The sequence below is a fragment of the Choloepus didactylus genome, chromosome 9 (assembly GCF_015220235.1).
Source record: "Choloepus didactylus isolate mChoDid1 chromosome 9, mChoDid1.pri, whole genome shotgun sequence".
Classification (NCBI taxonomy): domain Eukaryota; kingdom Metazoa; phylum Chordata; class Mammalia; order Pilosa; family Megalonychidae; genus Choloepus; species Choloepus didactylus.
The window spans coordinates 13,250,275-13,277,779 of record NC_051315.1 but is presented as its reverse complement, the minus strand read 5'-3'; the positions used below and the strand labels follow the sequence as shown (position 1 = coordinate 13,277,779).

At 56.5% G+C, this 27,505-nt stretch overlaps 1 protein-coding gene across 1 annotated transcript in view; it reads left to right on the top strand.

Moving 5' to 3' along the window:
* The window catches only part of GLI2 (GLI family zinc finger 2), a 247,706-nt gene that overhangs the window by 48,197 nt on the left and 172,004 nt on the right, over positions 1–27,505 (top strand). The window contains 1 exon segment of the mRNA XM_037850244.1: positions 18,413–18,596. Coding sequence (XP_037706172.1) covers positions 18,446–18,596 — 151 coding nt within the window. The 5' untranslated portion in view covers positions 18,413–18,445.

Below are 27,505 nucleotides of genomic sequence, written 5' to 3'. Positions count from 1 at the left end.
GCTCCCCCGGCCTCTGGGTCCCCCCCAGCCGCTGGGTTCTCCCCAAGACACTGGTTCTCCCTCAGCCCTGGATGCTCCCTCGACCACTGAGTTCTCCCCGAGCTGAACTTTCTTACCGTTGAGCACAAAGTTCCGCAACTGATCATCAAAGCCGGGGCCTGGCTTCCCGCTCCCACTGCTTCCTGTGCTGGGAGACGTGTCTCTGGCTGCCCTGCAGCTGCCTGCCCACGGGATCTTGGAACCGGCCGTTATCTCCTCGCGGCGTGCGATCTCTCCTGTGACTCAGAACCTTCCCCTCATCGGTCCTGACTCAGCCTGGCTGGTTTATCCCGTCGGCCCACTCAGCTGGAGAAAGTAATGAGGGGAGCAGAGTGGGCTCCCACCAGCCTCCCAGGGCAGGTGACGTGGAGGCTGTCTCAGGGGGTGGTGACAGGGCGTGTTTACGGCACAGCGGGGGCTCTGTAGGGCTCCAGGGTGTTGGACCATGTGGGCAGGAGGGAGGGTCAGCTTCTGCATGGGGCTGCCGGGTGGGAGCAGGGGCGAAGGAGCCCTGGGACCTGGCTGCCTGTGCGGAGAGAGTGTGCAGCAGGCAGGTGGCATGTCCAGGTGAGACGCTGGGCAACCTGGGTGCCTCAGCACACAGCCCCGGGGCCTCTGGCCTGCTTCTCCTGCTCCTGGGACAGGGTTGGCTTGGACACACCAGAGGCATGGTCAAAGATGCACCTGGTTTTCCAGGGGAGGTGTCGAGTTGAGCCAGAGAAGGGCACCTGGTTTGGGCAGGGCCACCAGCCTTGCCTGTGGGAGGGGGAGGGTGGCTGGGGGGGGGTAGGGAATCTGGGTTACTAGGCCCCAGGGAAAAGTGTGAGCTACCCCTTCCCCTTGCACACACTCTGGGTCCTGCTAAAATAAGAGCCGAGATTGTAAGTGCACTAGTGTGTGCCAGCACTCTACTGACTACATGTGTGCATTAGCTTGTGTAGCAGACAGACGTACCTCCATGCCCTGATGTCAGCACCGTCATCATTCCCATTTTGCAAATCAGGCACCTGAGGCTCACGGAGACCGGGCAGTTTCCCCAAGGTCCCAGCTGGTGGGGAGCTGGCTGGCCCTTGGCCTCCTAAGATGAGCTACAGATCTTGAAATCCTACTGTTGGGTGGTCTGGTGGGGAGCGTCGCAATTCTTCCTTCCTCCTTGTGTGAGTCCCTGGGGCCAGGACCTCCTGCTTGGGGTCCCTGGTTTAAGAGGGACCTCCACATGTTGCGTGCATTGGTGCTGGGGAGAAAAGGAGCCACGAGCTCCAAACGTCTGCTTGGAGGAGGTGGGACGGACTGGCCTGGACCAACCCAGACTTCAGATACAGCCTCTACTGGCTCATGTTCACTGAGGCTTTCTCTGGGCTAGGCACACTAATGTGGTGATTCAACTCTCCCTGAACCGGTGGGGAAACTGAGGCACAGAGGCATTTAGCTCCCTGCCCCAGGGCACACGGCGAGAAAGGGGCAGGACTGGGGTGAGTTTCTGAGTTGTCCTGACCCCTGAGCCTTGTCCCTAACTGCTGTGCCTCCCCAGGCCAGGATCGGCCGCCTGGCCTTCCTTTCCAGCCCAGGAAGGTGCAGTGCCGAGCTGTCTCGGCTCACAGAGTGTATGTGTGCATGTGTGTGTGCGTGCGTGGCAGGGCGTTTGTTTAGGCAAACGGAAGGAAAACAACACATGCATCTCTTTCAGTCCTGTAGACATCACAGCATGGTGAAGGAATGTGGAGTAAGCAAAACATTGTTTTTCTTCACGGCACTGAAATACCTTTGGGTTTCTCAATTCTCAGAAAGACATCTATTACTCAGGACTTGCTTAGCAGTTATCACTGAAAAGGGCAGTCTCGTGTGGACACACACACACACACACACACACACACATCCTTTGGCAGCCAGAAAGCAGACAGACGGTCCTTGAATTTGGGTGAGGCAGATGTGTGAGAGCCTAGCGTGGCTGTCTTCCATCCGTTCTTCCTGGTGAGCAGAGACAGCCACCGCCACCCAAATGCTGAGCCCTGGCTGTCACTGCCGTGTTGGAAGGGAAGGAAAGAAGGAGGGAAGGAAGGGAGAGGGGGAAGGAAGGAAGGAAAGAAGGATGGGAGGGGAGGGAGGACAGATGAAGGAAATAGAGAAAATAAAGAGAGAAAGAGGGAGAGAACCTGTGGAAGTCTTTCTGGGAAAACTGGGGTGTCTGTCTTTCCCTCCACCTCCCCAACGGAAGTCGGGAATCTCCGCAGCTGCGGTGGTGTAGGGTCTGCGCGGGATGGTGGTGGGAAGGCCCAGCCATGTGGTGGGTGCCCTGTGGAACAGATGGTATCACTGTCCCCTGCAGATGGGGAAATGTGGCTTGGAGAGGCTCAGTCTCCTGCCGAGGTCCCAGGTGCTGGAGCCCGTTGCCCGCTCTGAGGGTCCTCAGTGAGCCTCTTCCACCGGCTTCCGGGAGAGGGGAGGACAGTGAGCCTCCAGCCCCCTGGTGTAAATGACCTGCCCTGCCCTCATCGGGGCTTAGGAACTGGAAGGTCAGGGACTTAGGGGCATGGGGGTCCTGGGGCCGCCTGGAGGAGGTGGCGGGCTTGCAAAGGCCCAGGGGCGTTCGTGCTGTGATGCAAAGCCTGGCTGCGCTGATTCCATGTTGATGACATCACCCTTTTGCGGGAAACCCTTTGAAGGTCCCCAGTACCTTCAGAATACAGTCCTGACCCCTGGCCGCCACCTTCCCCCTCCACGGTCCTTGTCCACCCTGCACTTCACCCTCCCATTGCCCCTGCACCTCCCAGCACCCCTGGCTCGCTTTTCCCCGCAGGGCTTTGCCAGGCGGCTCTTTGGGCTTGTCCTATCTCTGCCTCACCTTGCAGCTTTGGATCAGCTGTCACCCCCTCCAGGAAGCCCTCCATGCTCCTCCCTGGGGTAAATGCACCCCCCACTCTCCCCACCCCCACCCCCATGCCCCTCATGGCCCCCAGGGCTTCTTTCCATACACTGTGCCTAGCTGCTGCCCTGTTGGGCCCCCACCCCCACCCCGTGGGTGCCCTGAGGCCAGGTGCTGGGTCTGCATCCTCTTTCAGTCCCCAAAGCTTAGCCCGTTGGTAAGTGTTGGCAAACAGCACTTGAAAACAGCCTGGCAGTTTCCTCTGGGTATCTTAAGGATCTCCTGGTTTTAACAAAGGCCTCTTAGAGCCAGAAAAGCAGATCCCAGAGAGAGAGCAAGCCGCTGAGTAGAGGGATTTCAGAATTCCAGGCCGAGAGGATGTGGAATCAAGGAACGGCAGCTTCCCGCGAAGCACCCTCGGGCCTGATCGGGGCTCCTGGGTTTGAGGCCTGACCCCTGCATAGCCAGCTCTGCCGGCTTGGCATTGCCGAATCCGAGCCTGGTTTCTCAGCCACCGCGTCAGAAGATGCCATCCACCATTCAGGATGGATGCTTGTATGCTGGCAGCAAAGCTGTCTTATTGTTAGGGTACTCTCCTCTTGCCCTCACTGATCCCACCATCCCTTGAGGAGTGGAAGCACAGTCCCCTAACTCCTTAGCCTCTTTTGGGGTCCTCTTACTGGTTCTGGGAGAGGTGATTAGGCATGTCCAGTTCCCTATGAAGAAGTGAGCAGGTATGGTTTTATCATGTCAGCTCCTGCCTTCTGTTCCCCAAAGAGACATGATAAAGCCTTAATAGCTCACTTCTATCATGCTTGTGTCTCTGAGTTTCTCCTTGAGTGGCCTCTAAAGGGGCAGCCCCCACCCCCACCCCCACCCAGTCACTGGCTCTGGCTCTCTGGCACTCTGCCAAGCAAATGAAGAAAGAAAGCAGTTAGCAAAATCCTCACCTTTTAAACATTTTCTTTGGGGATGACCGGAGCAGGGCCTTGGGGGGAAGGAGGGATATAGAGGGGGAGTGGCTCTTCCTTAGTGTGGGGGAGACTCAGGTTTTGAGAGCTTTTCTGAAATATTTTTAATAAATTAAGTTTGATGCTCCCCAAGATCTGTGGGCAGTCTAGGGATGCAGCCTCGACAGGAGGGGCTGCAGCTCAGTTTCCTGGCCTCCACTGGGGAGGGACCAGTTTCGGGGTGGGGAGCCGGGCACTGGATCCTGTGGGGGCCACGAGGCTGTGTCCCCACTGCTGCCCTTCTCTGACCCCTGGTTTCTCCTCTGAAAAGAGGGAGGTGGTGACAATCCAAAGTGAACGTGTAGGAGTAAAGTTAGCTCTGGAAGACCGTGAGGGGGGATTATGTCCTGTGGGTAGAGGGGCTGGGTGGACAGAACTTGCTTTGCCTGCTGGGACTGGAGCACCAGGAAGTAGCAGACACCCCCATTCTGAGGCCCAGGGAGGCTCCCCCAGAGTGGCCGAAGACATGGCCATGTTCTTCTGAGAGTTCCCCTACACCCTTCTTCCTTGGACAAAAGTAAGGCTAGATTTGTAGTTTTTCCTTTTGTTTTCTTTATATTCTTTAATAAACAGCACTTTTCTGGAAAGAACAGGGTGATCATTCTGTTAAAAAACATGACCAGAACCTGGCATTACCCCACATCCCATCATCCTGATGCAAAATTTTCCTTGTTATGTGTTGTCTCTGCTTGTACATGTGGTTCGTTTTCCTAGTTGCACTTATGGTATACATTCAATTCTGTTTTCTTGTCACTTATCATATGATCTGAACCATTTTCTGTCTTTATACCAATGACCCAAAATAGCTGCAGTCTTTTTCCCGTGTTGCTATCTATGATACGAATGTATTAAATACTCTTTCTCTCCTGTGGACACATAGGAGATTTTCGGGGTGTTGCAGTGGACATCTTCTACATGGTCCTTCTTATCCGTGACAGTGTTGGCATGGCAAGTCAGGGATCTAGCAGATGTTTTAAGCAGATGTGGCGATCCAGTAGTCAGTGGGATAGCTGGGATCTTGTGTTGGTAGATTCTAAAACCAGACACTGTCAGTCAGGTCTTGTAATCTCTACAACCCCTTTGGTTTACATGTATTGGACATGAGGTGCTGCACTAAATGTTTTATGGGCACAGATTCCTCCATAACAGTCCTGGGACATCAGATTACTAGCTCCATTTTCCACTTAAAGATACCAAGTTGAGGAGAAGCTGAGTCACTTGCCACAATTTTCAGGAAGAGGCTATGCCAGCCTTTGGATCCAGTATGTCATTGAACTGCTTCTCTTTTTAGTGAAAGGTAGTGAGATCCCCATCCCTGGGGGTATTCAAGCAGAGCCTGGAAAACTGAGTTTCTAGAATGCTGTAGAATAGGCTTTCCCAACCTCAGCACTGTAGACATTTTGGCTGGATAATTCTCTGTTGCGGGGGGCTGTCCTGGGCATTGCAGGATATTTAGCCACAGCCACAGCTACCATAGCAGTTTGGAGATGGTCAGAAGTGTCTCCAGACATTGCCAATGTCCCCGGGAGGTGAAGGTACCCCTGTTGAGACCCAGTGCTGGGGGAACTCCTGGGCAGTATGAGGGGGCTGAGCTGCTTGATCTCTTACAATCTCTGGGACCTCCAGGAGGCTCCCTTGGGGCTCCCTTGGAGGAGTGTCTTCCCTCATCAGTTGGTGGTTGGTTGGAGGGACTGGGTGTGGCCCCTGCCTGTAAGGAATGATGGGATCCAGCCTCAGGGAGAGTTTCATGTTCACACCCCAGGTAGGGGCCACAAAGCCTGGGAACCACCTGATGTGCCCTGGGGCATAGAAGCCAGCTCCTGGGGACAATGGTGGGTGGCAGTATATATGCCCCCTCCTGTGCTGAGCCACCCCAGGGCCAGGGTCTTCGTGCCCTCCTGCCGTGCCTGCTCTCCTGCACTGGCTGGGGACAAATCCCGGGTGTCACCCTGGCCTCTTGGGGACTGGGACATCCTTGAGATCTTCCCAGGAGGCCCAGAATCCAGTTCCACCAGTGGCACCCTGACTCCCAACCCAGACCCGTGGTGGGGACAGCCAGGAGACTGATTTGTGGGGCTCTGTGTCAACTCAGGCTTTGAAGAACACTCTCATTTCCTCTCCGGAAGGAGAGGCTCAGAGAACAAAAGGGGCTTGATCGAGTGTGCCTTGGAGAGCTTCATCGAAAAGAGAGGGAAAAAGAACAAGTAGCACATACTACAAAGCCGCTTAAGTTTGCATATGGTGTCATGCCAGAAGCACTGAAGTGGAGGAACAAGTAGAGAGATGTGTTCCCTTTTTATCAGGAGGGTGTGGACTGGAAGTTAGAGCCACAGCCGTCAGCAAAATGATGCAGGGTGGTTTTAGCACTGGCACCCTTACTTTATACAGTTTCCCCCATGACTGCTCCTCCCCCTTCTTCCCTCCAGCTCTCTCCATACTGCATCCTTCTCTATTTGAAAACTTAACTTTTTATACAAAAACCCCTCAAGATCTGACCTTGTTTCAGGGAAGTTTGTATTTTAATAGACTATATTAGAAAACTGAAAGGCTCCAAAGAAGTGACTCTCTAATGGTTGAATTTCAGGGAATGAATAGGAGTTTTTTTTTGTTTTTGTTTTTTAAGCCAGTGAGTTCTGTCTACTTCTACGTTGAGAGAACCGGCTAGGCTGCAGCTTTGTGCCAGGCTCCCTGCATCGGCTAAAGCATTGTTATCAGGCATCTATGCGTTGTATCCCATTAGCAGACATGGCATGGGGGATGGTCAAGGAGACAGCTGGTTTCACAGCACTGGCTCCCTGTGATGACTGTCACTCATTATACATTTATGGGATACTGACTGTGTGTCGGGTGATAGGTTAGATGCAGGGAACAAAAGTCAAAGAGCCACACCGTCCTGGGTGCAGACAATTGAGCAGCGAGTTGAAATGCACGTTGAGTGTGGCGCTGGTGGGTGCCCCGGCTAACAAGGTGCACTGAGCATGCCTGGAGGCAGGAGAGCTGGGAAATGCTTCCTGGGGCAGGCGCCCTGGCCGAAAAGGTATAAGGAGGAGTTAATTGGACAGGGGCAGTGGGGACACGCATTTCAGGTGGGGGAGAAGAACGTGAGCACAGAGGCCTGACGGCACAGTGTCTGGGGTTTTAGGCTTCTGAAAACACCGTCCTATCAAGGCTGAGGTTTGAGTTGGTGGAAACTGAGGCTGAGGAGGCTGGGGGGTTGGCACTGGACTTGGGGGTTTTGTGTGCCCAGGTCTAGAGCGTAGACATTTTTCTGCAGGCAGTGGGAGCCTGCTTGTCACTGGACACTGACCTCCAGGCCTCGGAGCCATGAAGTCCTCTTGCTCACCACGCCCCCTGCTTGCTGCCTGGACCCTGCCCTCATCTGCTCTGACCCCCTTGGCTCTAGCAGGTCCTTCTGGACCTGACCTCTTCCCCTGAAGATGCATATTCACCCCTTCCTCCAGGAAGCCTCCCCTGACCTCCTCGATCCAGCTGAGGCCCTGAGCCTGCTGTGAAGCTTCTTATTCTAGGTTGTCATCTCTTTCCCTGGAGAACTGACTCCCCGTTTGGGCTGGGGGCTCTGGAGAGCAGTGCTGGGAACGTGTGCCACCTGAGTGGAGAATCTCATGCCTGTTCTGAGTCACAGGAGCTGGGAGAACTTTCCTGGCTTCCCTCCACCAGCCGGCGGGTGCCCAGGCTACAGCTGACTCGCACGGGGCTGAGGAGGGCGGAGTGTCAGGTCCCTGGGCCAGGAATTGAGCGGGACGTGTGGGATCCTGTGCGCACAAGGAGGAAGAGCGGAGCCGGGGGAGGCTGGGGTGGGGCTCGGGCCAGGCTTCCCCAGAGGCACCTTAGCCGGCGGTCCCAGGGGCCCCTCCCTCCTCATGCACAAACCTGGCGGCCCCAGGCGGAGCACGCCCGCTGGCTTCATGCAGGGAGAAGGTGGCTTTCTCCTCGCCAGGGTGGTGCTGGCCGGTGGCTGTTGGCAGAGTCTGGGGAAAGCTGGAGGCTGAGCCTGGCAGAAGACAGCACCCACCGCAGGTGCACAGACAGAAGGGCTGGGTGCAGGCAGTGCCCGGGAGGCATGGGGAGGGCTGTGCTGGGCAAACCAGGGCAGGCTACACAGGACACACCACGGGTGCCAGGGCCACACACAGGCCCGGCTCTCCCCAGAGCCTTGGGGACCAGAGCAGCCCCCTGAGTCTCCACGGTGAGCATCCCACCCCGAGCCCTGCCTTGTTCCCTACCTAAGGCCAGTCCCCCACCCATTTGAGGGGTTGTTGGTGTCGATAAAGAGTTGCTGGTTCACAGACAGGGCTAGATCCTGCCCTCTTCCCCATTTGCCAAAATTCCTGTTTCTGCCCAGCCGAGACATGACCTGACCCTCTCTAGGGGTCTGATCTGCCCATCTCCTAGGCTGGGCACTAAGCCCAGAGATGGGCGGACACTTCTCCCAAGTTGCACAGCAAGCCGGGGAACCAGCACAGGCTGGAGAGTGCTGCGATTCACTGTGCTTGGGTCAGGAGCGTGGTGAGCAGTCCCTTTGCATCATTCATAAGGAGCTGCTCCTGTCGCTGAGCTGCCCGAGGCAGGGGACTGGACAAGATGAACCCTGGAGCCATTTCCCGGTGCCAGACTCCAGGGTCAGAGGGAGAAGGCTGAAGGAATAGGAAGAGGTGCCCGAGGGGTGGTTCTTGGCTGTAATCACAAGGAGTCTCTCCACGGCTGACATAGAGACATCAGAGTTCCCTCCATCACCAGGGCAGGCTCAGAGAAGCCCAGAGGGCCCCCCGCCCTCACCCCCAGAGTCCCGAGGGGCAGCGGTGGACAAGCAGGAGGCCCTCTTCCCGCAGGCAGCCCAGAACTGCCTCCGTCACCCAGGCAGAGTCCCAGGGTGGCCCCGGCCCCTTCCTCAGAACAGCCACGATGGTTGGATAGGTGCCCTTTGCCCATCCTGCTCCCTCCCCCTCCCCTGCCTGGGCGAAGGCCTGGGACCCCTGTGCTTCTGGAGGCTGGAAGGGTGTAGGGGAACCTACCTGCATCACACCTCCAACCCCACTCGCCCATATTGACCCCCAAGGGCTGAGAGTGCTGAATGCTTCAAAAGCACCTTTTCAGCAGCAAGGACTCATGTTTTTACTTATCCCAAAACAGGTGTGTGCCTTGAGCAGAGGGAGTGCTGAGTATATATTTAGACTTCTGGGCTGGGCAGGATGCAGAGCAGTGTCTGTAAGGGCAGGAGTGGGTTCTCACCCAGTAGCATTTGCCCTCGAAGCCCTTCTTCCTTCTTCGTAGACTCCAGGGCAGGCATTGCCAGTCGGTAACCGATGGCCTCCTGACCGTAGGCTCCCCTCAACCCAGGGGTGCTGTGTGGTGGGAGCCGAAGTCTGTTTGCCCCCCAGCGCCTGATGGGTGTTGAGGCCTGAGGTGAGGCCAGGGGGAGAAGAGGATTCCTGCAGGCGAAAGCTGGAGAGCAGCTGTGTGTTCAGTCAGTCAGCGAGGCACCGATAGGCCTTGTGACAGGGTGGGGATAATGGGGGACAGACGTGTCAGCAGGTACTTAGGGTACAGTGAGCTAGGAGCCTGGATCTCAGGGGGGCACCAAGAGAGGGGCAGATTGTGATCTGGTCCTCTGGGGTGGTCAGCAGGGAGGGCTTCCCTGAGGAGGTGGCCTTTACGTGCATTTCTGACAGCAGAGATGGGCACTAGGAAGGAACGACATGGCCTGGGACAGAGAGGGGTTAACCAGCGCTATCCAGTGGGGAGAGGTGGGGAGGCTGTGAGCCTGAAGGGGTGGGGTGGGAGGTGGGGGTGGGAGGTGATGGGGGTCTCAGACCTTATCCTGAGGGCACATCGTCCCCATCCCAGGCCCTTTTGTCCCCTCTCAGAGCCCACCTGAGGACTCTCCACTCATTGGGCGTTGGTCTTTATCTTGGATTAAGGGGTGTCGGTGCCCCTGATTTCTGCGTGCCCCCTTCTCCCCTCCAGGCCTTCCCTGCCTGCCTGCAGCCTGCCCAGGGCGGCCTGTTTTCTCTCCTTGGGCAGAGGCAAAGCTTGTTTTTCCTTGGAAACATGCACTAGGAATACACAGCGCAGCTGTTAAAATAGCTGGAGCCTGGCCGGGCGGCCGCACCGCGGGCCCCTTGTCACCTCACAGCAGCAGGGTCACAGACAGTTCCCAGCCCTCTGCTGGGGCCGGGGGGCAGGGAGAGACCGTGGGCTGCAGAGCAGGGCCCTCTGGGGACTTCTGCTGCCTGTGGGTTCTCCCTGGGGGAAGGTGACGGATGTGGTCCCTACAGGAGTTTGGAATTGAGCAGATAGTGCATGTTTAATGAAAGTGCCCACTCAGACCTTTGGTCAGATCTGCAGAGCACAGGCGTCTGGATGGACGGAGGGGTGGGCGCAGCAGGGGGCTGCCAGGTCCTGCCTCTCGAACAGAGCCTTCCTGTTGGTGGGCGGCTCTCAGCAGGTGGGAGCCTCGGCAGGATGGGCAGTGACCCCAGGGCCTGTGAGCGTCTGACTCGGGACCCTCTGTGTGTGCTGTGCCCTGTGCCATTGGCTCCCAGCCCTCCGGGGAGGTGCCACAACCAACCCCACTCCACAGATAAGAAACCTGAGGCTTAGGGATCCTCGGGTGCTGGTCGGCAGCTTCTGGGTGGCGCTGGACCTCCACCAGGGGCCTTTCCGCCCTCTGAATGAGCCAACTGGGGACACGTGTAAGGCGTGTTGCGTAAGTCTCCGAAGCGGCAGCAGGAGGCTGGCCGGCTCCATCCAGGATGCCGGTGGGAGAGGGCCCGAGGGCAGGCTGCCCGGTTCTCAAGCATGGGCTCTTCGGGTGGCACAGGGAGGGGAGAAGGTGGAGCAGGAGGGCGTCCGTGGATGAAGGCAGGGGAGTGGTGGTGGCCTGGCATTGTCAGGGGATAAACCCGAGTGGAAACCAAGGGAAGTGGCGACACCATCGAAAGTGTCACTAAGCAGGTCCCACCTCCACCCTCGCAGAGGAAAATAAAAATGCCTCTTGCTCAGCCTGGGCCCCGTGATACCCATCTCCCCTTATCTGAGGCCGCTGCCGCAGGAGGGGCCTGCATTTCCTGCTGGGGCCCTTGCTGGCCACCCTTCCCGCCCTGCAAGGCAGCAAGTTAGGGTTAATTGTCAGTTGTCTTGCACACCACCCAGCCCAGGGCTTCGGCAGATTAGGGTGCTTTCATACTTGGAAAAATAAATTCCAGAAGCGGCAAAGAGGCAGGTGCACCTGCCAGGAGGGTGACTTTGGCATGGCGCCCACCCCTGGCCCCCAGCGCTGGGCCGTGCATCGCAGCTGCCTCCTCCTTTGGGGGGCTGAAGCTCCAGGAAGCAGCGGGGAACAAGGGGTGCTGGGATGGGTGGGCTGCGCTTCAGAAACCTATCCTGAGACCCCGGAGGCTGGACATCCGGGTCCTTCTCAGCCTCCACCTCCCCCCAGCCTGCCTTCTTCAGTGACCCCACAGCTTCCCTTGTCCCGCCTCAGCCTACTTTATTTCTCCTCCCTGTGGGACTCTCTCCTTTCCTTTTCTCTCTCCCCAGAATGGGCCAAGGGTATCTCTCTGCACCCAGGGTGCTTTTTCCCCACTCTCTGCAGGCCAGTCATGTTTTATTGTAAAATGAGGGTTGTGATATCAGCCTCATGGGCAGCCATGGTGACCCTGTGAGGTCACATGGGGAGGGCAGCTAGCCCAATGAGGGGCTTCTCCCTGGTACTTGGAGGTTTTGTTCCTGAAGGCTGGAGCCCTCCCTGATCCCCCAGGTCATAGCCCTCCCTCGTTGAACTGCCATGGGGCCTGAAGTCTCTGCTGCTCATTTGACACTTAGCATATCCCGCCTTAGACTTTGAGTCACGCCCCGCAGGTGTGCTGTACCACAAGAGCTGTAACTGGACCTCTGACCTTTTGACTGTCCTGCAATACTCCTCGCATGTGGCAGGCATTTATTTTGTCAAAGTGGAGAATGTGTGGGCTTCGGAGTCCCATGGACCTGCCTTGGAATGCCAGCACGGACTTTGGGCAGGTTACTCACCCTCTCTGGGCCTCTGTTTTATTGTAAAATGCGGGTCGTGATATCGGCCTCATGGGGCAGCCACAGTGACCCATGAGGTCACACAGGTTGGGTAGCTGGCCCAGGGAGGGGTTTGTCCCTGGTGCTTGAAGGTTTTGTTCTGTTCGTGTTTCTCTGGCAATGAGGCTCCCAGGGCCATGGCCACCCTTGGGCTGAAGTGGGGGTCAAGGAACGATGGAGAAGCTCAAGGGCATCTTTCTTTCTCCAAGTCCTACACCAACAAGGGCCTGCAGGCTGCACCCTTAGGGAGGGTCTAATCTCTTACAGACGAGCCCCTGCATTATTCCCCCAGCACCCTGGGCACTGGGCTGGGTAGCAGACTGGGTGCCGAGTCCAGGTGCAGACAGAAGGGGTCTGCAGTGGGGAAGGGACGGCTGCTGGGTGCCTGCCTGTGTCCTCCAGACATGGCTGCATTGAATTGCATGATGTCCTTGTACCTTGCGAGGGAGTGGCCATCGGTGTTGGGGGCTGGGTCGAGGCCTTATAGCCCATAGGGCTGTGGGGACTGCCCCAAAGCCCTGCCTTTTCCCTCATGTCTGTAGGCTCCTGCACAGGCTCAGGGTCCCCTTCCCGTGTTTGCCCTCTCTTCCTGGGGCCCAGGGTGGAGGCTGGGCCCCCGGGAACCCCTGGCCAGGCTGGTGTAGGAGGGGCCAGGCCAGGTGGGAGCAGTGTGGTCCCCTCCTAGCGTTGGGTCACCAGAGTGGAGTGGAGCTGGGGACGAGGGCCAGCGGGTGCGAGGTGGGTCACCTCTTCCCCAGGCCCCATGGCTCAGAGCCAGGGACCCACCAGGCCCAGGGCAGGCCTGGGGGCTTTGGCTTCACATTGCAAAGCCAAGCCAAGTGGACAGGGCAGCAGAAACAGGCAGGCAGGGGAACGGCAGAAGCCCGGAACGTCTGCGGGGCCCCGCAGGCGGGCGGCCCTGTCGTGGAGAAGGGTGCCCCTCTGCCGAGGTTTCCTGCCGGGCTGGCCCCGGACAAACCACGTGGGGACGGCCCAATTACCGGGATCTGTCTTGTGTGGGGGCAACTGCTGAAATCTGTGTTAATGACCCTGCTGGGGATGTAGATGTCTTCTCTCACAGTCCCCCCACCCTGCAACACCCCAGGAGACGGGGAGGATGCTCCTGTCTTCCTGGGAAGGCCAGGGCTCAGAGAGGGAAGCGACCAGGCCAAAGACACACAGCCGATGGCAGACGGCACTGGTCTCAGCACAGATGTCCCCTGTCCATCAATTGGGAAGAATATGTTGCATAAACAGGATTATTTTGCTCCCAGCTATGGAGGAAGAACTGAGCATCCTCCAGCTCAACCCTCACCTACTTCCTTTCTCCTTCAGGATCAAGGAGTGAGTTCAAATTTTGGTTGAAGTTGAATGGAAACACGGGCCCAGCCTCCCTGGGCTCCCCCACCACGGAGAGTCAGAAGCCCCCTCTTGCTTCTCCGTTGTCCGCACTGGGCTGTCGGGAAAACACTTTAGAGCGCCCATTTTCCAGATGGAGAAGCGGAGGAGGTGAAGCAGCTGGTGCTCGGTCACAGGGGAGGATATCAGAGCATCCTCAGGGCCTGGGGCCAGGGGTCTGCTCTCTTTTTTGAACTATAATTAGGTTATAATTATTATTAATCTCAGTTGATGTTGTATTGGCAAAGGTTTTTCACTCCAGGAACTTTCGCATGTTTTATCTCATTTGATCTTAAAAATAAGCCTGTGATCAAGGCAGGGTGGGTGTTTATTATCTCTAGTGTGTGTGTGTTTGTTTGGGTTGGTGTGTATCTTTGTACATATATATGTGTGTGCGCGCCCATGTTGTGTATGTGTCTGTGTGTGTGTGCATTGTGCAGCTGTGTATGTGGATGTGGATGGTATGTTGAGTGTGTGCTCCTCTGTGTGCATGTGTGCTTGTGGACTCTGTATATGCATGTGCATGTGTGAGTGTGAATGCACGTGTGTGTGAAACTATATATGGTGTGTGTGCTATGTGTGTGAGCCTATGTGTGCTGTGTCTGTGTGCATGTGTGCAGCTGTATATGGTGTGCATTTGTGTATGTGTGAGCCGTGTGAGTGTGTGAGCCTGTGTGTGTCCCGTGCACGTGTGTGTACACCTGTGCGTGGGTTCTGGGTGCGTGTGCCCGTGGCTGAGATCACAGAGGAGGTGAGAACGGTGGCTGTGCTGGGTGGGAGACGAGGCCTCCCCTCCTTCCTGGTGATTGATTTCGCCTGGGGGAGAAGGCGCTAATACCTGTGACTCACTCAGATGAGTTCAAAGCGGCCAGGTGGTGCGAAAGGTGTCTGGGATTTCAGGTTTCTGGGTGATTCGCTCATCCTGCTCTGATTATTAATTTATCCTTCAAGCCAGGCTTTGAACTTAGGTTTTTAACCTTCTCTGTGCCGTGGACCATCCTTGGAATGCTGTCTTGAACGCTGAGAATAAATACATAGGATTCCCCCCAAAAAAAGCCAGTTCTATTGAATGCAACCCCCGAAATGTTTTAAGTACACAGGCAGGGATAGTGAAATCTATGCCCTTCTTTACTGACACATCTAGTAGTAGGGTCTAAGGATGACATCACTTTGGGAGCCTTGCTGAGCACAAACAATCTGTGTTCCTGCAGAGGTGCCGTGATAGAATCACACCTGCCACTTGTGTCGGGGACTGACTCAGATACTGCTGGAGCAGCTGTGGTTTGCTGTCTGCATTCATGGGGGGTGTAACAACTTTCAGTGAGAAATTAGTGACAATGAAAGTATCTACTTTCTTCCATTTAGGTTACCAACTCTTAACTGCACTTTATAAATTATTTGGAAGCTGGAAGGCATCTTAGCAATCGCCCACTGCAGTTTTTTCCCCCAGCCTGCTCATGCATTAGAAACATCTGTGGAACTTCATTTAAAAATGCAGGTATTTTTGGTCCCAGCTTCCCCTAGCTCAGACCTACTGAGTCAGAGTCTCATGGGGAGGCCCTGGGATTGATCAGAATGCTCCCAGAGCTGCTTTATTCTTGCCACCAAAGCCTCCAGAGGGTGCTGGGGCCCCGCAGGGCAGGTGGCCCATGTGTGACCTCATGCCGCGTTGGAAGGGGGCTCCTCCTGGCTGCTGGGCCAGTGCTCCTCCTTCCCTTAGCAGAGTCCCGGGGAGTCTGGTTGCATTGGCCCTTTGGGAGCTGTTTGGATGGTGTGTGGGCCTTGTGCGTTTCAGAGGCAAACTGTGAGAGGTATTGACTGTCCTCCCCCTGGGAACTGCTGTGGCTCCCCAGCTCTTTCTGTGGAGCCCATGGGAAATACCCCAGGACAGACCATCAGGCTCCCTGGCTGAGGTCTGGGAACCCAGAGCCCCACTCCCCACCTCCGTGTCCTCCTCAGGTGGTCCAGGCTAGGCTTTTCGCCGGGGCTCAGGGGTCTGCCTGAGAAAGGCTTCAGGGAGTGAAACGACTGTCTAGGACCCTTGGTGCCTGGCATTTACCCTGAAATTGTGCTAATCCCGTTAGTTCCTAAGATTTGCACAGCCTCTCTGCTTGGTCTCCTGCCTTCCTCTGGGAAGGGGTGGCAGCAGCTGCTCTGCGGACGGGGAGGAGGCCCCGGGCGTGGTGGGGACCGACTGAGACTCCGCACTGCTGGGTCAGCTTCCCCACTGTGCTCACAGAACCCCAGGGCAGCTGGCCTGTGCTCGTCTCTTCCAGTGCTGGGACACCCGGCCCTGTGGCCGTCTGGGTAATGGGACTCTGAATAAACACCCCTCCACCTTCCTTAACTCCATGCCCTACAGTGGGTGCACCCAAAAGCTTACAGCCAGGGACTCAGCTCTGTACCTCCTTCCGCTGTGAAAGGTGGCCTGTCTCCTTCTGGTGGGGATCCTCACCTTTCTTCCCCATAAGCAATCCCGGCTGCTGACAGTATTGGGGGGGTGTGTTGATGTGTGGGTGCTGAAGACAAATTCCCCAAATGTGGGACCGCAGCTGCTGTTACCAGAAACTTCCCCGGCCTTTCACCCTCTTCTCTCCACTCTCTCTACACCCCGTGAAAACGGCTGCACTCCCTTCTCGAGCCTCTTTCTTTCCTTGGCATCCCTGACTCTGGAATCCGGGCCTTGGGGTTGTCGGGCCTCAGTTTCTCTCCCAGCCATCTGCCTGACTGTCTTGGGTTTTCTGGGCGGGGAGTTTTAAAGGACTGTGGAAACCAGACAAGCGGGTGTGTGCAGAAACAAAAGGCAACCAAGGCAAAATCAGCCCGGGAGGATCAGAACATGGGCTGTTAGCTCGGGAAACCAGCGGGGACCTCTTTTACGAGCCCTGCCCCAGCTTTCTCGTAACACTCCATTTCATACTTGGAAAGAGTTGGGAGTATGGAGGGAATTTTAAAACGTACAATTCTGGGTCCGCTGATAGATTTGTAGCATTGAGGCCCAGGGTTTCACAGCTGCCCCAGAGGCTGCCCCCTGTGATGCCCGAGCCTTCCTAAGACCCTTCCCATGCATGTGTAAACACGCACTCACGTGCAGACGTGGACACGTCTCCTTTCTTCAACGGCAGTAACAGCCCTCCCTGGCTCTGCGCCCCCTCAGCTGCGGGCCCAGCTCTCTGCTTCTTTTATAGCAAAATTTCTTGGAAGAATTGACTGTGTTCCAGTTCCCACTCTCTCCCCAGCGTCACCGTGCGACTCAAGCTGCTTAGCTCTCGGTCTTCATTTCTCTGCCTCTTGGTAGCTCGGGATGGAGGTGATGGATGGAGGTGACCACTCCTCCATAAAACATTTTCTTTCTTCTGTTGGCTTCCAGGACCCTACCCTCCTGTTTCTTTCCTGCCACCCTCCCTCCCAACCAGTCGTTCCTCCTGCTAACTCCCCTTGGCCAGCTTCTCCTTCTTTTTCTGACCTCAAAATGTCAAAATGCCCCATGCCTCCCTTCTGGAATGTTCTCCTGCACCCTTGATCCTGGCGATCTGGTCCAGCAGCCGCCACACTCCCATCTCTAGTGTCCACCTCTCCCCAAGCTGCAGACTCTCACGGCCAACAGCCCTCTCCATGCCTCCTCCTGGCATCTCGAGCTTTAATGGGACCCAAGATGAGCTCTTGAGTTCTCCTCTGGACCTGCCTCCCGCCCCTTCCCCTCCATCACAGTAAATGGCACCACCGTCCGTTCACCCTGTGGCTCAGCAGAAAAGGCGAGGCCTCTGTGACAACCTCTTTCTTTAAACTAAAAAAAGCACTTTAACATTCCTGCTCTGTAATATTGGACACAAGTGCCGTATTAGCAGTATCTGTAAGCGATGAAGTGTAGTAATAAAATGCTTGAGACCCGCCACCACCTGTGGCCTGCACCCACCTGGCTGCTCCTGCCTGAACCGATGATGACTCCGCTCTCCATCCCACATCACATCCCTAGCAAGTGGCCTCCCCTGCTTTTACCCCTTCCCCCCCAAACCCTGCTCTGCCCAGAGAGCAGAGTGACCCCTTTGCAGCACGAGTCAGATCCTGTCCCTGCTGCTCAAAACCTTCCCTGACCCCCCACTGCTCCCAGGTGAGCCTGGCTCCTCCCGCCGGCCCCTGGCTCCTGCCCCTGCCCTCTGACTGTGGGCGCTGCCTTCAGACCTTCTCAGGGCTCACCCCTCCCGCAGTCCGTCCCTCCTGCACTGATGTCTGTCCCGCCTCTCCAGAGTCAGTGCCCTCTCTGCCCCCCCACCCTTCTCTCACCTGCCCCCCCTGCTGTATTTTTCCATGCTACCTTTCATTTACAGAAATCAAAACTTACATTTATTACCCGCCTCCTGAGTGTGGTGCTCACGTATGTATCGTCAGCACCAGGCGAGATGCCCGATGCAAAATTGGTACTTAAAAATATGTTGCCTGAGTGAGTGTGAGTGAGTAAATGAGGAAATGACGAGAACAAGTGTGTCAAAGGGGTGGAGGAATGAATGAATGAATGCACACATGAATGAATGAAAGGTGGTTCCTGCTGAGCAGGGGTGGGGCAGGAAAACGAGGACTTTCCTTGGGTGGTGGGCTTTAGCGCCGAGAGTGGGCGTCGAAAATGCCTGGCTGTGAGCCTGGCACCTAGGAGACCCTCTGGGCACTTGTTGCCACTTGTATTTATTTTTTATTTTCCTCCATACTCTAAGTTGCAGGCCACTGCTTCTGATTTGCTTTCTTATGCCCCCCTCCCAGCAGTAGGGACTTGTTGCTTAGATTTTAAAAATCTGGGTAAAACAGAAAAAAAAAACAACGTGTGGCGGTTGTCCGTGAGGTTGTTCCCAAGGCTGGTCACGTGACTAATGATTTTCAAAATTAATTAAAACCTCCTTCCCAATTATAAGAGAGTGAAGTTGGTTGGGTTAGAAGCGCACAGCGACCGTGAATCTGGGTCGTCGCCTCCCGACTGGGTTTGGGGACAGCATTTGGTGAGCGTCTTTGTCTTCTCTTTTAGGGTCTCTGCCACCCAGGACGATGAGCGGCTAAGATGGAGACGCCCGCCTCAGCCACTGCTGCAGAGAAGAAAGAAGCCAAAAGTGGGGTCCTGGAGGGCAGCGGTTTCCCCGACCCGGTCAGCAAGGCCTCTCCGCTTGCGGTGGCCGCGGCGGCGGCAGCAGCGGCCGTGGCTGCCCAAGGAGGTACTTTCTGTTTTGCTCACTTCGGGAAGCAGCAGGGGTGTTTTTCATTAGCCCGTTAGGATTTAACTGGAGTGGCAGCCTGGTGTCATCAGGCATGCATGCTGGTTTTATGGGGGCCAGGGTGGAGGGAGCCCCTGCTCCCGGGTGTTCTCCAAGGTCTGGCCACCCCAAATCTGGAGGGCTGGGTGGGCTGGGACTCCGGTGGGTGGAGCCCTGGGAGCAGGAAGGGAAAGGGGCAGCGACTGCCAGGCTGCCCTAGGATCAGCGCCTTGGCACATTCGAGCTCTGCCCAGAGACTCTGATTCTTGCCTCTTGCCCGCCGAGGGCTATTTTGGAAAGTAATTGTCTCCTGATCCTCCTGGTTGTAATTAGAGGGTCGGGTACGGAATTTAGAATCCTTAGGTGCATTTCTGGCTGGCTTAATTATAACAGAAGGAGGGCACGAGCTGCGGCCAGTCATTTGAGCCCCACGGGGACTGGCCCGTGCCCGTCTCCTGCTGGGAAAGTTTGGCGGGAAGGCGAGACCTCCCCTGTGCCTGCGCCGTCCATCTGGAGGCCACAGAGCTATTTCTGTCTCCGAGGAATGGAGAGGCTCAGATTTCGTCTTTTCCCTCGTTTATTCAAGTGCATTTAGTCATGCCCTGTTGCTCCAGCCACTCGAGCACAGCTCAGAGAGCCTCCTGGGGGAAATGTGGAAAAGGCGCCCTCGCTGGGATGTGTGTCTCACGATCTTACGTGCACAAGTGCCCGGGAGAGGTTCTGGTTTGGAAAGTCGGGATGAGGCTGAGCTGCTGAGTTTCTGACCTGTGTCCCCGTCCGTGGTAGAAGGTGCCAGTGAGGCTGGTGCCCGAGGTGGCGTCTGATCCTGGAGCCACTGCTCCCTGGCATTGCTTGGGTGGCTCAGAGGGGTGTAGAAATGGGTGTTTCTAAGTGCAGACTTGAGGGGGGTCCACATCAAGAGAGAGGGAGGCCCTGGCAGGGGGTTGGGGGGTTGGCTCCCCTGACCTGGAGACGTGCTTTCAGAAGTACCCATGGCCATGACACCCCCCTGGTCCCCTGCCCTGGGGTGGCAGGAACTGCCCCCTTGGAGAAGAGCTTTCTGAGAGGTGGGGTGGGGGCCTGGGAGGGTGCAGGGGGAGCCAAAGCTGAGGGTAGGAGCACACACAAGGGGGCCGGGGGGAGCTGAGGAGATGACGGGGGAGCAAGGAGATAGCGAGTGGGAGTGGGCTGCGGCCCTGAGGGTCCCGGGGCCAGCTGGGTTGGCAAGTTGTCTGTTCCTTCCCCTGGTCTGTGGAGACCCAGCTCTCAAGCCTCCCCTTTGTCAGACACATGGACACTGTGGGCCTCTGAGGCCCGTGCAAGCTCAGGAAGCACCTCCTCGGGGTAGCTCCCATCTATCTCGGGGTGCTCAGGCCACTCTGCCTCCCTGAAGCACGAGTGGACCCTGAAGCCACCATGCAGCAGGATGGACAGGTGTATCGTGGTAGCAGAGAACAGAATTAGGCAATTGGGAGGGGTCCCTCTATTGTCAGGCGTGGTTGCCCCCCACCAGGGGCAATAACAACAGATGTTGACAGAGAGTCTCGATACGGGGAAGGGCAGCAGGCCTAGCTGGGCGGGGAGGCAGAGGTTCTACAGAAGGCACCCCCACTCCATCACACCCACCTCTAGGATGCCTTTCCTGCCCACCCCTCTCCCCAGGCCCTCTGCCCCCTCATTGCCCCACCCTAGCTGGGCTTGGCTGACGAGGCCTCAGCAGAGCACGGCCAGCTCGTTGGCATCGGCTTTGGAGCAGGCTCGGGCCAGGTGCATCTTCTGTTGGAGAGCTGCGGGGACCCCAGGGCCTGCTCGGGGACCACTGCTCCCTGCACCCCTCCAGAGAGCTCCTGGGGTGGCCTCCCTGCCTGCAGGAGTGTACCCCTGTCGGGAGGTGCAGGGAACATGTGGGAGGAGGTGCCAGGCAGCAGGTGGCTCTTGTAGGCCCCCAAGGCGGAAGCCCCTCAAGGATAGGGAAGTTTTGCGCTCAGTGTGTGTCTCAGCACTCTGGGAGTTTCCCTACAGAACTGAGTGGCATGGAGCAGACTCCACGGAATCTGCAAGGAGCTGGGCAATGCTGGTGGCCAGCCTGCAGGCTGGGCCTGGGCGGTGCACAGGCATGGTGTTTGCAGGGCATGACGTGTGCAGGGCATGGTGTGTGCTGGGCCGGGCTCAGGTGCGGGAGCTGAGGCCCTCTATGCGGGTCCCTTTCCAGACTGGGTGACCAAGTGGGTCTGAAGGGCTGTTCTGAGGCTCGTCTGCTGGAGGCAGGGTGTGACAGCCTCCCCGTGCTTGGAACGGGTTCTATAGCTCTCTTGCTGGAAGGGATGGCCTTAGGGTTTCCTGGCTTATGACAGACATCTCTCCAGGGCTTGGATAGGGCCTGCCTTAGGATGCCACAGACCCTGTGGCAAGGGACGGGCAACCAGCAGGAAAAGGCCAAACCCTGTAAGCTGGCAGGACCATGCTGACCAGCTTCTGTAAGGGTGCAGACATGGGGCACCCTGTATCCCCTCACCCAAGCCCCTGCTCCTCATTCCCACCACTGTCCCCAGTTCCAGGGGCTGAGTGCCACTGCTGGGAACATATGGCTGCCTTTCCCAGGATGGACATCCCATCAGGCAGGAAGAGTTGATTTCAGCATCTGTGTAACTGGAAAATTGGAACTGGCCTAACTGTTCAATGACAGGGGATTGATTCATCAAACTGAGGGCATCTATTAAAAGGAGCACTGTGTTGTGTGGCCATTGGAAATGGCTATCATGCCTTGATACTAACTAGGGGGATGTGCTTGTGTTTGAATGCAAAGTGAAAAAACTGGGCTGCAACATTCCATCTCAGCTCTCACAATTCTGTAATAACACTTAGAAATGCTGTTAGCAGTGGCTGCCAGCTATTGGGACCTGGGGTGAATTACGTTGCATCCACATCACCCCTTTGGTTCTTCAGGACTTTCAGCCTTCTAGAGCTTTCTAGCTGAGAGGCAGGGGTGTGCTGAGGCCAGCCTGCATGGACCTGTGCACCACGGTTCCTTGCAACTCGGTCACCAGTGGCCTCAAGCTGGCCACTTGAAATTGGCCATGGCGGGAGTCTTTGTGCCACCGAAATTGGCAAAACCCTGCAGATCAGGGCTTCCCCTCCCTACCTGCCAGAGCCTGTTGTTAACCATTTACCAGCACACCACTCACGGTGTCTTAAGCCTCACTCTGGGTCACCGGCAGCTCACTGATCCCAGGTGACATTATGAATGAGATAGAGCATGTGGATATGGCATGAGGGAGGCAGGTGTCCCCAGTGGCAAAGCCTGTTGGGGGCTCCGGGGCATCAGGGCAGAGTGGCTGGGGTGTCTAATTCATGACCTGTCAGGGCCTCCCCTTAGCCACCTCCCATTTTGTAGAGGAGGAGACTGAGGTCCAAGTGGTGCGGGAACTTGCCCAAAGCTGCCTCAACAGAGAGCTGGACCTGGAACTTGGGGCTCCGTGCTCTCCGATGGGAGGTTGCCGGCTCTCCAGGCAAGTGTTCGTTGGCTTTTAGACCATGGGAGGCAATTTGGGCTTTAAAGGTCCAGCCCCTCTGCTATGCCATGGCAAGCGTCCAGTCTCTGTGCCAGCCTCGGAAAGGTCTCCTCATCTGTCACTGTGTCCTCAGTTCCCTCCATCGCTTCCTTGCCCCAACGGGCCTCTGCGGCTTGACTTCCACAGCCCTGCCAGGGACGGGGTGTTTCCACTCAGCCTGGCGGCCCCAGCACATGCCCCAGGCCAAAACCCACATGACAAACACCTTTGCAGAGCGGAGCAGGGCTGCACCAAAGGAAAAAGCAGCACTGCGGTCAGACTGGGGAAAAGTCAGCTTCATCATCTGTAGGGGAGCAGCTTATGACAGCAGAATTCAGCCGTGGCGCGCGAGTTCTTTCCCAGCCTCCTTAGCTGTTGTGCTAACACTTTGGAATCTGTAAAGCTTTTAGAAACACATTTTGGCCTGGAGACATTTTCCCCTTTAGCTTTTTAAATGGCGCCATTTTAAAGGCAATTTGATTCACCGTCCAAGTGCTGTCAGACTTCCCTCAACAGTGGGTTTTCTTTCCCCCAGAAATCTTTGGGGATCTGTGTGCCTCACTTGAGCACCAGGGACAAGATGCTCTGAGCCTCAGGCTGGGACAGTCTGACAGACTAGAGCCGTACAATTTGGAGCCGGGCTCTTGCTCTGATGAATTTTGCTGGTCCCTTAGTGGAAACAGCCAGGATGTGAATGGAAACCTTGTGAAGTCCCCGTGATGGTCCATATGTACTTCTTTACCGAGCCCCTACTATGTGTGGGGCCAGTGGGACCCCTCAGAGCGGTCCCCCACCAGCTGCGTCTGCATCACCTGGGAATCATTAGAAATGCTAGTTCCTGGTCGGGGCCCCACAGTCTGGGAGGGAGCCAGCCCTCGCAGTGATGCTGACATATGGACAAGTCAGAGAACTGCAGAGTTCTAGCTACAAGAGGCAGGGCAAGCCCTTGGTGAGAGCAGTCTTTCCATGTGTGAAATGGGAATTATACGAGGACCTGCCTTTTAGCCATATAAAGATTTCAGGGAACCTATCAGGCAAAGTGCTTATAGATGCCTGGCCCAGGGCACTCTACCACCGCCAGCAGCTCCTGCCCCTCCTCGTCCTCTTCCTCTCCTTCCTCCTCCTCCTCCCTCCTCCTCCTCATATTATCACAAGCAGTACAGAGCCCAAGTAAGAAACAGCCAGACTGCCTGGCCCCTTCCCAGTTCTGCCCACCTTGGGCAAGGCACGTAATCTTGTGCCTCAGTTTCCTCACCTGTAAAGTGGAAGTAATACCGGTACCACCTTCACAGTGTTGTGAGAATGCCTTGAATTAAGTGTTGAGAAAAGTGCCTGGCACATGCTTAGATCTATATGAGGTCCAAAGTAAGTATTTGCTTGATTAACTGTCATTGTTCCTTCTTATCATTTTTCCTTTTCTGGGTCTCAGGCTCTGCCTGACTTAGAAAGCTGACCCTCCACCAGTAACCCATTGCAGCTGGACAGCTGGTGGGAAGGCTAGGTTTCTGTCTTCCTTCTGCAGAGTCGGGGAGAGAGCCCTGGGCTGGTTGTCAGGGACCTGGGGGTCCCACCCTGCTTGGCTGTGCTCCCGAAGGCTGCCCTGGATGGGCGACTTTAGCCCGTCCCCTGCCCTTTCTGACTCAGTCTTCTCCTCTGTACACCGGAGGTTTGGACCAGACTGAGGGTTCCCAGAGCAGGGCAGGCTAGAGGTCTCATGGGAAGAGTGTAAAAAATGCAGATTTCCAGGCTGCCCCCTGATCTGCTGACACGGGGTCTTCTCGGAGTGGGGCCTGGGCATGTGGGTTTTTCTCCAGTCTTCCCAGGTCCCTGCATGCAGAGCGTCCGGGGCTGGGACTAGATCCCTGGGAGTTTTCACTGCTGCCCATCAGTGCTGGCAGGCACGTGTGACCAGGGTTGAGCTGCCAACGACTCTCCCCATGGGACCTGCTGTCCCGGGAGGCCGCTGTGCTGCATAAACTCATGCTGGCTGCCCCTTACCCTGTTCTGTGGCCCTGTGGGTATCTTAAAATGTTGCTGCAAGTCACAGTTTTGCTTAGTGGCAAGGTATCCACGTGCATACTGACAGCCTGTGCAAAGACCCAAATATTTAGACAGCTTAGGCCCTGAGCATTTTCACAGAGATGGGTGGGGCTGGAATTCTCCTCCAGATCCCCCTGGAATCTGGTCCAATATCCTTTCCTTGATACGTATGCCCCGAGCACGGGCTGTCTGCTCCCTCTCTCTGTTTCTGTGCTGTCCCCCATATGGGCAAGCACTGTTTGCTCCCCACTCTGTGGATGCCGGGTAAATGGTTGTTGGGTGACGGGGTGAGCCAGATGCCATCACCAGGCTGGGTGCCTGGGGGCTGTGCTTTCGGCCTCCTCCACTGGCCCTGGGGTTCCGCTCCGTGGACAGAAGGCGGGGAACTGGCCGAACGCCCACTGCCTCCAGCTCCCCTCTGCAAGCCGCACGCTCTCCTCTTGGTGATGGTGGGGGTGGTGAGGGTGGGGATTGCACTCAGGTGTGACTAAGTGGGCAATTATTCTTATTTAAGTGATTTTCAGGATTGTGGGGAATGCTGCTTCTAAGCTTGTTTTATGGCTCAGCTGCATATAACAGCCAGTTCCCATCAGGCTCTTTCCAGAGAGCGGAGCTCACTCTCCCCGACAGCCCTGCTTCCCCAGGATGCTGGGGACGGTTCAACCACCCAGGCCTCCTCCAGCGTGGGCTCTGGGTGGCCCTGGCTCTGGCCCTGGCCATGGCCTGGCCTGGTCTAGGGAGCCAGTGGCTGCTGGAGGGTCTGGCTGCCTGGGGGGATCAGGGAGTTTGGAGGAGCTGGAGACAGGGGGCTCTTGCCTGTCCAGAGGGCTAGAAGTAGGAAGAGCTGGGCTCACACCAGCCCCATCCCTCTGGCTGTGTGCTCTCTTCTCCCAAGTCTGTAAACTGGGGATCATACTGGGAACTAAGTCTGGGCTCTGAGAGATGAAATAGGACAGCATTTGAAGAGCCGGGAGCAGAAGTCCTGGCCTGGGGCAGGATGGGGTAAATGTGGCGGCAGTGAGGGAAGTCTGCATACCCTCAGGCATGTCCCAGCCTTACGCTTTAGGGCAGGCTCCCAACTGACGCTCCTCAAGACGGACTGCCATTCAGACTGCGACGGTTGCCCCATTTGCCTCCAGCAGCCGGCTTTTGGGGTGTGAGGCTGGCCAGGTCTGTGACTCTGGGGAGACCTCCCCCAGCTCCTGCCTGGTTGCTCCCCCCATGCCAGCCTCGCTTCTGATTGGACCCTCCCCACCAGCAGCTGCCTGCCCCCTTCCTGATTGTCCGTCCCAGCCCCTGCCTGGTTCCTCCCCTTGGTTGTAAAGGTCACACACACGTTTGCCCTTCATCACCGTGTTTTCTGGAACACGCCCGGCGAGCTCAGCCCACGTGCAATGAAGCATCCCCAGGCCGGTGCTGGGGACTCCTGTGCTCCCATGGGCTCTGTCTGCCCCATGCCTGGCAGACACTTCCTGGTCTCTTATGGCTCATCGAGGATGCGAAGCTGCTCTTGCCAAGCTGGGGAAATCTTAGAATTTGTTTGTAGTTCTAGCACGGGGAGAAGCCACGTGTGTCCATTTTGCAGATGGGGAAACTGAGCCCAGAAGCACGAAGGGCAGACAGTTGCCAAGTGATACCACTGGGGCCGGAACTGATACCCCCAGGAGTCGCCTGTGGGGTAGGGCCCTGTGTGTCCCCCCAGCCCGACCCCCTCCTGGACCAAACCCCAGCTTCCCAAATTGATGGTGTTTATATCGGAAACACTTTCCGGACATTTGGTTCTGTCAAAACTAATTTTCGCATTTCTAAAGCTTGGTGGAAATGCAGTCTCATTACTCTGATGTCAGTGCATAGTTTACTATTAGTATATTCCGGGTTTATCATTTTGGTCATGTTTAACACGGCTGCACCAGGCATGCTCTATTAAATCTGGCTTATTTTACATTCCTGTCCGGAATTATTTATTTGTAACAATTTCCTCTCTATCGAAAGACACAGCTAATGCTGTGTTTTAATGTGTTATTTACACACAAAATAACCTATTTACAACTCAGTATGCGCCGGAGGGAGAATGGATGGGCCCCAGTTCCGTGCGCTCTGTTATATCGGAGTTTAACAATCTGGATTGCTAATAGGACCATTTGTCATTGGTTGGAGCTGGGGCTGGGGGGTGGGGATAATTTATTTTATGTTTGTGGCCAGGTCTCTCTGACTCTGATCTCGGAAACACTCTGAGGATAGTGAAGTCAGGCCGGGCATCTGGGGTGGATGTGGGACGCCAGGAGGAGAGGGGGACCCTTGGCAGCCTCTAGGTTCTCCACATTCACTTGTGCATCCCACAGATGGTTCTGGAACGTGGATCAGAGCTGTGGGGATGGGAGAGACCCGGCTTCTGCCGTCTTTGAGCTCTCTGTGGAGTGTCGGGATCCAAGTCGCTCTTTTGCAGGAGGAGAGAGAGAGAGAGAGAGAGAGAGAGGGAGAAAGAGAGAGAAAGAGAGAGCAAGAGCGCCCACAGGGTCCCTTGGGAGATGGCAGCTGATCCTGCCCAGTGGGCTTCCTGGAGGAGGCAGCATCTGAGCTGGGCCTTTAGGGATGGGCAGGGTTTCACCAGGTAGAAAGAGGGAAGAGTAAGCCAACATGGGTGGGAGAAGGGGCAACAGAATGGCCCCATGGGTGGGGGTGCTGAGGTAATAGTATGGGGTATGTGGCGGGTGGAGGAGGGGCTGGCCTTGGAGGACATTGGAGGGCAGTGGGGAACCAGCCACAGGTGCCTGAAGGCAGACTCCTGCTGCCACGCTGGATTTGCAATGCCAGCTCCAAAATCTAGCAACGGTGGGCAGGGTGTCTTGGGCCAATGAGGCTGGGCAAGAGGCCCAGGGAGAGGCTGCAGCAGCCAGATGTGGCAGGAATGGGCTGTAGCATCTGGGGACCCAAGGGACCAGACAGGAGAAGGTCTCCTGGTTGCCCTCCTGGAGTAGAGACCCAGGAGTGTAGGCTGAGGCCTCATGGGCTCTTGTAGTGGCCACCGATGGTGGCCAAGTGAGGAGGGAAAACGGTCGACCTGGAGCTGCTTCCCTGTGAGAAGCTCCATGCCAGCACCAGAAGGGGTGGGGGGTAGGGAGGTGGGTACAGAAGCAGGGGCCATAGTCCCTGTCCCCATGGAGAAGCCAGACCTCACCCCTCACTGTGATGCTGACTATCCACTGCCTGATGCATGGGATGATTTGGGAAAACCACCTGGAAGGAGCAGGGCCCAAAGGGTGTTCCAGGCTGAGTAGG